Raw genomic sequence first — 10083 nt, forward strand, 5'->3', positions numbered from 1 at the left:
TGTGTATTCCAGTAACTAAAGCATAGTGTCCTTGTTTGAAAAGGCAGGTGTGCTAGTGAAGAGCAGGGCCCCCCCCTCAAAATGGAGCCAATAAATCCTTCCCTCTGAATTGATATATTTTTGGAAGTATACTAATACTCCCCAGAGTATAGAATATATAATATTATACTCCCAAGAGCAGGAAAGGCAGCTTCTGGCGTTGGGATGGCAGGGGTGGGGGCTAGCACCAGTGGTTATCCTCCTCCAACCCCACCAGCAAATACCTCTCTCCTTTCCTTTACCTGCTTCTGATCTCGAGGCTTCCCCCCCCCCCCTTCCCCCTGGCACTAGCCATCACGGCTTTCTTAGCAAGTCATGGGGGAAAAAATTCCACAGAGAGGAAGGGAAAAAACAACCCCCAACACACAGTTATCTCTTGGATCCAGCAAAATGGCCAGCAAGTAGAAAAGACGGTCTTTTCAGCCTAACTTTGCATTGCTTTTCAGACTAAAAATCCCACAAGTTCTAAATCATTAATACATTTAGTGAGACGTGCCATTTTCCTTTTTTCTTGTCATTACACACAGACTTTAAAGGAAATTTTTGTTTTAAAAGCTAGGTTCTCTGAAAGCTTTTACATAAAATAAAAGAGCAAGTTCATGTGTCCAAATATTCCCAAACTGTTGCCAAAAAGCTGAAACTTAATAGTTTATATTTCCTGAAGGTAGCACTTCAGAAGTGTAGCTGACACCCTTCTGCAGTGCGTAACCAGACCACTGATACCATGCTTCCATTTCAAAAAAGTGAAAGTTACACTCAAACTTACACCTTCAACATACATTAAACACATCACAGAAAACGAAACAGCCATAGGGAGATAAGCAAAACAATTTTTAGTAATGCCTTCAATATCCTTTATTTTTGTTGTAGCTCTCTTCCCTCCCTGCCTGTGAGGTGAATGCTCCTAGCTGTTCTGTCACCCATTTAAGTGCCAAGTGCTGCTGTACACAGATAGCTATTTATTGCCTCCTGCCACGGAGGCTTCACCCAACTCACTTTCTGGGATACCTCAGCGTCCCATCCCCCAAACACACCCCAGAATATTTGCATTCTTGAAGATGCAGCAGCTATGGATGGCTATGCTTTGGTCTTGAGTCAGCCATGACGTTTTTGGTTGTTTCTTGAGTTTGTGACTATACTATAAAAATCAATTCATTGCATTGTATTGTTCAGAAGCAGTCAAGTTTCCAATACAGAGATAACCTTGATTGACAAGAAGTGGGGAGAAGAACAGCTGTAGAATCACAAGTATCCCCACCTTTTAATGTATGAAGTAGCATTTATTTAATTCCAGCTTATTTTCCTTTTCAGTCCCTCTTCACATCTGATTTTCTTCTACCAGACATTTTGTCTTCAGCAACAGAAAAATATTCTGATGCATGGATGGTAGCAGTAGAGACAGATGTTTGACTCAGCTCTTAAGTGTCAGAAGTGTTGTCTCTTAGCACTCCTGCTGTCTCACTTATTGCAAGCACAAACCCTCCTGAAGATGGATCATTGCATGGGCCAGGAGTGTTCTGACAACGTACAGGCTCAGGTTCATCCTCTCTTCTAGGGCATACACAGTTGTTTTCAGCAACAGTCTCTTCACCTTTTGGCTTTTTTTGTTGTTGTGTTGAGGTGGTGAGTCGAGTGGAAGATGCATTCTCATCATCAATAGGAAGGACTCCTGAACATAAAGGTGGAGTGTTACCACTGCCAAGCCTTTCTGCACTTTCAGTGCTTTTAGATGAGCTCATAGGCAAACATGAGCCTTCACATTTTGGATGACTCTGAAGAGAAGCAGGCTCTGAACACTCTGAAGACACAGGTGTCCCTAGATTGAGAAGTGTTTTGTCAGGAGATTTCATCCTCTCCTTATCCATTTTTTCTGTTCTGTTTCCAGAAAAAAACATGGACGAAGTATTTCTGACAATGCCTCCAAATGAGAATACTGGTGAAGGCAAAGAAAAGTTACTTTTGAAAGAAAATCCACAATTAGTGGTGGTAAGGGGGGTCTTGGAGACACCATTCACCCCAACTCCAGTGTTGCTTTCTGAAGTACTGCAAGCTACAGTTGTGCTGGATTCTGAGGGGTGAGGTTTTTGTTCCCCTAAGACAGATGGTTTCTGTGTATCATATCCTGCAAGTTCCTCTGTACAAGGTGTTTTTTCCCTCATGTGACATAATGTTTTTTTTTCAGATGGCTTCTCAGATCGGCTAAAAAATGAGGACGATGTTAACACTTCACAAGAATTGCTAATTTCCGGTCCTGCAAACCCATTTCTTTCTGAATTGCCGAAGGGAAACAAAATGTCTTGTTTCTCACTTTCTGCTGAGTCTAAATTAGAACTTGTTGAAGCACCACAAACTTTGTTTTTGGTTTCAGGATCATATTTATCCTGGTTATTGGTTTTTCCCACCTTATCACATCTTCCTAAATAAAACTGAGGGAAACCACATCTCTTGTCTTGCTTTTTAAGGGAAAACATACCTCTGTCTTTACTAAATCTTGGTAAAGAATTGTTAGATGCACTGAAAGTAAAAGGTACACCTGAAGGTCTCTCTGCTGAAGCATCTACAGATTCTGAATTTGAAACAGTAACAGCCACTTTTTCTATTGGCTTTAAGTTGAATGAAATGCTGAGATCTGAGTTCATTTCATTGGAAAAAGCACTTACTGATGCCTGTCTTGACCATTTTTCCTTAATTAACAAGTCTGGAGAGGTTTCTGACAAGGCTGGAGTAGATACTTCCTGGCCACTTCCCTCATTAAATAATTTTAAGTCACCATTTGTTTCAGAAAACATTGTATTTGTGGATGGGATGCTATGAGCACTGCTTCCAGAAAAGTTTCTTTTATCAAAGCCACCTCCTCTTCGCAGGGTTCCCATTTTTATTTTCTCTGTGTTATTTGCTTTGGTAGATGAAGATATAAAAGAAGTTCCTGAGGAGTTATCCTTGGAGGCCTCAGCATTTACAAATTTATACTTTTTGTTTGCAGGTAAATTTTGTGTCTTAAATACATTAGTGAGCTTCTGAAGTTCCATATAGTATTTGTAACGCAACTCCTACAATTACAGCAAGAAAAAAAAAACATGTTATCTAACATGGCGTTTGTGGATTTAGAGGTTGTAAAACTCACATACTAAGAGCATAGAAAAGTTTTCCTACATTCTAGAGAATTTGTAATGTATTTTTCCATTGCTAGTGGAAGGCAACAAGACAAGTCATTACAGGAAAAGTGCTTTAAAGACAATTGAACAAGATACACATAGAACCTTGATGATGAAGGAGGTTTTGAAAGAGTAGACTACAGAAACTATTTAAAGTCACTATTAAAACAAAAAATAGATAAAAACACTAACTTAGATATTAACCCACAAATTCTCAATCAAATTCTCATGAAAATTAGCCATCTGAAATTAAGTTAGTGGTGTTTTTGTTCTTTGTTATTATTTATAATTGCATTTTTAATGGCAATAGAAAATACATATTTTCCAAAATAATGCAGAAAAAAAGATAATTCTATATTTAAAGGACCTAAGCAACTTTTGAATTCAATCATCTGCTACTGGTATTCTCAGAACATGCATAATGTGATTCACTGCCAGACATGCTTCACTAACTGTAAATGGAGTAATTATCTACAGAACAATACTCAGCCACCCACCTGGAGCTGTTCATAAGTAAAAAAAAAAATTAAAAATTTAGTTGTATAACTGCATCCTTCAAAATGAAACAAAAAAGACTGAATTCAGTTTCATGTCAAATTATTATGTGGTCTTAAAAGATGAAACTCAATTCTTCAGAAAAGAGAATACAGGCAGATGATTTCCTCTTCAAATACACACCAGGGAAGTTTATTCAGATTAGAAAGCTACAGATGTGACTCAAAATGCCATACTAAATATAAAAGTAAGTATTTGAAACCAGTAAGATTAAGCTTCAGCTTTCTAAAGGGAAAAAAAAAAAAAAAAAGTAAAATTCTGACAGCTTTAATACCTAGTCAGATTTCATTCCAAAATTGGAAGGGTTACTTAGAAAACTGGAAAACATTTTAAAAGCTAATTTAGAAAGTTGTATCACAACAAACAGTAACTTAGCCATACTTTAAATTGATGTTCAATCATACCTCATGGCTCATATTTTGAAATGCTGGCATTTCTGATATTGACATAAAGCGAGTAGAGACCCTGCTGCCATCTGCTTCATCCTGTCCTGCTACAGGCTGAAAAATATTTTGCAGCAGACATTAGATTTCATTTTGATAAGCCAAAACAGACAAAACAGTAACATGCTGAAGACCACACAGTAACTTACAAGAAATATGTTGGGCGTATTCTGCTTTAAGATATCTTTAAGTAGAGTGGAGCTCTCATTTCCCTCATAAGGTAGCTCTGTAAGAAAGAACACAAGGACAGTGATGGACAATATATTCCATACAAAAATCACAGAACAGTTCCTGTGCACCTAAACAGATTCCAGTTAAGTACAAAAATAGTGCCCTAAGTGAGACCCCAGTGCTTGCTGAATTTTATGTGATATAAACCAAGAAGCCTGTGTTATACAATTTTTTAAATGCTGGAAATGCCTGGCCTTACAGACAACATAACACCTCCTCCTGTGAGGTAAAGGCATTTAATGTGAGCACAGCCAACATTTGCATGACAATACAACAAAGGCCCATCTAATTCAGAAACACACTTCTGACAGTGGTGCTACTGGTCAGGTATGAAAAGTATTGTTCTGCAGATTCCAAAAATACAGCCTAGGTAGGAACATCCTAGAAAAAGCACGTTCATAAAACACATTTAAAAACCCCTCATGAATTTATCATTCATTTAATTTGCTCAGATGCTTTCTTGCATGTGGTTGCCATGAAGATTGTTTATTAGCAATTGCTTCCACAAGTTCTGAGTTTCCAGACTTCCCAAATCTTGTCTTAATTAAGTTCTTCTTCCCCACCTTGAACAATGCCTGCATTTACAGGTGTTAACTCCAATGCTAAGATTTCATTAACCACAGACTTCGTATCTATCTTCTTTGGCATATACACTGGTGGTTTTTCCAAGTTGGATGCTATATTCATCACATCAAGCTGAGTTTTCATTCTGGAAAAGGAAAAAAAAAAAAAAAAACCAAAAATGAACCAACTTAAGCATCTTTCTTCACGCTTACATGCTAGCTAAATTATACCTGCCTAATAAAAAAATAAATTTTATCAAGAAATCACTAGAAAGGAGAAGGAATCAGAAAAATTATGTCTACAATAAAATTTTAAGTTCTCTAGATTTTTTTTTCTTAGAACTTGTTCACTTGAATTAGGTTTCATAATCAATGAAAACTCCAAGAAGTGATGGTAGGTCAGGAAAATCTACCCCCTCCACCTTTCTTAGTGTACACTGCCTGAATCTAAATTATATTCTTTCTTCAGAGTGCATTACTATTGTTAGTCTGAAATACAATGTATTTTAAAGAACTCCATTTCCAATATTCTTTCTTAAATACAGGTTAAAAGGTTCTAAGAAACATAATATAAAACCCTTAGAAGATATTACAGGGTATGTGCACTACCAACACAAAAACAATGATACTGCAGAATCTCCACACACTCTCTTACACTGAAATATTTCTGTAAAAGCTTCAAGCATGTTTCAGTGTTCCTGAGTTTAAGTAAGATATCTGAAAATATCCAGTCACCAAGTATTAATGAATTTCTATATTTGCTTTTTATTAGGGAGATAATTCAAAAGCTTGATTATCTCTAATACCAGAGAGCACATCACTCAAATTTTTGACACATTTCCTAAAATTTGGAATATTGGGCATCCAAAAATCCAAAAGCATTATAATCTCTTAATTACTCAATACTATTTTTATCTTAAATTGCTTATCTCAAGATAATAAAACAAGCTATATTGACTATTAATCTTAAAAATCTAAAAGAAAACTAGAGAAATAACGAAACATGAAAAAATATACCTTGTATTCAATCCACAGGCAACCTATAAATAAAACAAGAATTTGTAAGATATAAGCACTTCTCCAACTATCAGGAAGTTACTGCTTTATCAAATACTTGAGACTAAAGTCCCTGTCTTCATTTCACAGAACCTCAGAAAATAAAGCTGTTAACATTAAAAAAACCAAACAAAAAAACAAAAAAAACACACCCCAACCTAAACAAGTATGTGTGACAATTATCTTGTAATATTTTGTAATAAATACAAAAAGAACTCCTTCAGACCCAAATGAAGGCATTCAAATCATGGCCCATATGGTCACCTGACCAGTTTCAGAAGTTAAGATATATGTAAACATTCAAATGAAGGATTATTTTGTATTCCTTGGAGAGGAAAGCCTCTGCTATGGGCTCTCAATATGCTACTATATTATTAATAAAGCTGTGTTTTCGTTTTAAATCAGGCAGATAATGGTGGTAAAAAGTGCAGTGCACTGCACTGTGGTCACATGAGACTTCCCAAAGAAGATGTAACAGAAAATAAAAAACCCGACTGGATTAGAGCTGCTTCTCTACAAAAACCTGGTAATCTGTACTGGATCTTTACACAACAAAACCAATGTACTGTTATGGAGGGCAGGCAGGGAGATCCTAAGTTAAAGACCAAAGAGGAAGTAGATGAACAGGAGGAATGGGAGGAAAAAGATGAAGTTAAGAAGGAACCAATGGCAAAAGTGAAGGAAGAACAGAAGGAACATGCAGAGTATGAAGAAAACCAGGAGACATACGAGGAGGATGATAAAAATGAGATGGGGAATGATAAGAAAAGAGGGGGATATCAAAAACAAAAGGCCATCACCTCCAGGAAACACTGAGGATCACACTCATGGACAAGCTCTTCACAATCCTTCAAAAAATTCTCAATGGTCTTCTTATGAGTTTCTTTCATTTTCTTCCAAATCTGAAATTCCTTCTCTTTTTTACCTCTTTGATTTTCAACATCCTCTAGCAATTGCTGTTTTTTCATTTCTAGAGTTTTGAAAATGTCTCCAAATTTCAGCTCGATTATCTCCACATCATTTTTCAGCATCATCTAGAAGCACAAGAATACAAGTACAGATGGAAATGCAATATCCATGTCCACACAAAGTCACTTCTCTAAGTAAGCTCAGAGCACATCTATGCTGCAAGGAGCACCTGTATGCTCCAGGTTGTGAATAAACTATCATGAAAGACACACACACACATAGAATATCCAGCATTTGTAACTCACATCTGCATCATTAGGTCGTTTTGAGATCTCATTCACCAGCTTCTCATGTATTATCCTCATTTGTTTCAGAGTGCTAAAGAAAGTTAACTGCAAGACAATTGAAACACTTATTACAACTTTATGCATTCCATAAAATAAATATATTTCAGTGCTTGTCTGGAATCAGACCAAAACAAACAAGGAGCTACTGGAGAGGGTCCAGTGGATGACCACAAAGATGATCAGGGGTCTGCAGCATCTCTTTTAAGAGGAGAGACTGCAGGAGCTGGACCTATTTAGTCTGGGGAAGACTGAAAGGACATCTCATTGACACGCATAAATATCTCAAAGGCAGGCGCCAAAGGAAGGTGGCAGACTCTTTTCAGTGGTGCACACTGAAGAGACAGGACAAGGAGCGGGGGCCATAAACTAAACCACAAGAATTTTCAACTCAACATGAGGAAGAACTTCTTTACACTGACGGTGGAAGAGCACTGCAACAGGCTGCCTAAGGAGGTACTGGAGTCTCCCTCTCTGGAGGGATTCAAACCCCACCTGGTCACAATTCTGTGTCACCTGCTCCAGGTGAACCCTGCCTTGGCAGGGGTCTGACTGGATGATCTCCAGGGGTTCCTGGAGATTATCACACCAATTCTGTGATATTCTGAACAATACAATAAAAAAAAGCTTGTCATTCAAAACATCACTAAATAACATTTAATACTTTCCTGAATCAGTACAAAGACTTTCTTCTGCTGTTTTTCAAAGTAATGTTCTTAGGCTCATTGTTTTCCTCAGGCTTTTTTAACCCCTCCCCTCACACACATTTACCACAATATAAGTTTTAAGAGTGTTACTCCAGCTTGACAAAAATACTGTGTGATACTCACTTTTTTTATCTCACATTGCTAAAACAGAAACCTGTTCATAATCAAGATATTTTTGTTTGAGTATAAACTAAATATTATCACTGTGTCTTTCTCCTCTATTTCTCCACAGTTATCACTACTTTACATTGTGTAGTAGTATGTCTAGTACAAAGGCTGTTTTCCTCTGGTTTCCCAAGTGACATAAAATCAGTGTAAAAGCAACTTTTGTCTTAAAAAATAGTCAGTGCTGTATTTAAACTTTTATACTTGTATTTCTCATCACTGCCCTGCAGTTGTTTCAATTACTGCACAACAGAACTGCCACCCCGCACTCAATTTGCACAGGGCATGAAAAGCTCATTCTACTCAAATATTCCTATTTTGTTAAAAATCACAACTTCTACAACCACACAACCAACCATGATGACAGGCAGTGGCCTTCTTATGCAGACTGTAAAGCATCTTGTTTATACATTTATTATTACTCACCCAAACTATCTATCCCTAAATATGTAATTACATGTGACCCAAATTACCTATCGCAGCTAGAGAGCCTAGAAACAAAACATCTTTGGGTGGGTTTTTGGAGTTGTCAGATCTTCCTGAACTTGGAGAAACAAAACCAACAAAACCAAACACCAATACCCCTTTCCCCCGAATCAAACTAAAAACCCCGACACCACCCCAAAATCAATTCTCCAGGTCCTTCGGTAAATTGGGTTCAGATCTGTCGCTACCGAAATACCGCCTGGTCCCCTGCGCGCGTTGAATGCAGTGTGACGGCAGCCTGGAAAGGCAGAACCCGGCAGTCCGCAAACAGCTCCTTACTGCCCCAAAGCAGCACAAGCCTTCTGCCTCTCTCCTGCTCGCCACGCCACGTTTTTTCCTGTATTTTTGAGCAAAAACAACCCGTGCCCGGTGGGATCTCCAGCGGACAGCCCGACCTCCCAGCCAGGCCCCTAGAGCCGAGTCGTACCGCCGCACTTACCTTTTCTTCCTGGTACACCGTGTCTATGAGGTTGACAGAGTGGAAGATGCCCTGATGCTCCTCGGAGACGCACTGCCCGCATCCCGCCCGCCGGCACATGCGGCAGTAGAGCTGCACCGTCCGGCTCGGGTGTTTCTGGCAGCTTCCCCCGAACGCCTTCGGAGAGATCAGATCGGACCCCGGCTTCGGCCCCAGCGCCGCCTCCCCGGCCGTCGTGCCCGCCGCGCCGGACCGGTAGAGCTTGACCACCTCGGCCAGGGTGGTGTTGACGGGCAGGGCGGCGACGCCGCCGCGGGGCAGCACGCACAGCTTCCGGCACAGCGGACAAGGCACCCGGGCGCACGACGGGCCCGGGCCCGGCGCCGGCGCCCCGCGGCCGAGACGGACCTGCCCCGGGCTCCGCTGCAGCTGCTGCAGGCGGGCGGCCTCGGCCGAGGCCAGGCACTCCAGCACGCAGCTCCGGCAGAAGTTGTGCGAGCACAGCGGCAGCGTCACCGGCTCCTCCAACAGCGACAGGCACACTGCGCACGTCAGGCTCGCCTCCATCTTCTGCTGATGCTGCTGCGAGCCCCGCTAATCCCCCTGCCCCACCACTTCTAGCTCGACGGCACCGGGGCGCTGCGGCCAGACCACCACAGAACCGGGGAACGCCGAACTCCGAACGCCGCTTCCAGCCGTCAACTTCCTAAGAAGTGGCGCCCGGCCGCGGGGGGCGGGGCGAGAAGAGGAGCGTTGGCGATAGGCGGAGGCGCTAGATTGACATGGCCTTTATCCAATAAAAGTAGGAAAGAGTAAGGGGGCGGGGCAGAAGCTTTTGGGACCCGCCTCCCGCCTGGCGCGCGAGCGCCCGCGCGCCGTGGCGCCTGCGGGGTCCTAGTGCCGCCGCCATTTTGTGACGGGCTCTGGGCGGAGCTCCCGCCTGACGTGCTGGGACGGGAGCTCCGGAAGCGCTGGGAGCTCGGAGCGTTTGCGCTCGTCGTTTTTCCTTTCT

The 10083-nt window shown here is 41.0% G+C and overlaps 1 protein-coding gene across 1 annotated transcript; it reads right to left on the reverse strand.

Moving 5' to 3' along the window:
* Nucleotides 1-311: 311 nt before the first annotated feature.
* Nucleotides 312-9756, reverse strand: LOC134043987 (uncharacterized). The gene is made up of 8 exons (XM_062492853.1): nt 9093-9756; nt 7257-7343; nt 6843-7076; nt 6004-6026; nt 4987-5132; nt 4342-4418; nt 4154-4249; nt 312-3089 (listed from the first exon to the last, which is right to left on the reverse strand). Exons 1-8 carry the CDS (start codon nt 9636-9638, stop codon nt 1458-1460), a joined length of 2841 nt encoding a protein of 946 aa, XP_062348837.1. The 5' UTR covers nt 9639-9756; the 3' UTR covers nt 312-1457.
* Between the last annotated feature and the right edge of the window lie 327 nt (nt 9757-10083).

Source organism: Cinclus cinclus, chromosome 5, assembly GCF_963662255.1.
Source record: "Cinclus cinclus chromosome 5, bCinCin1.1, whole genome shotgun sequence".
Taxonomy (NCBI): Eukaryota; Metazoa; Chordata; class Aves; order Passeriformes; family Cinclidae; genus Cinclus; species Cinclus cinclus.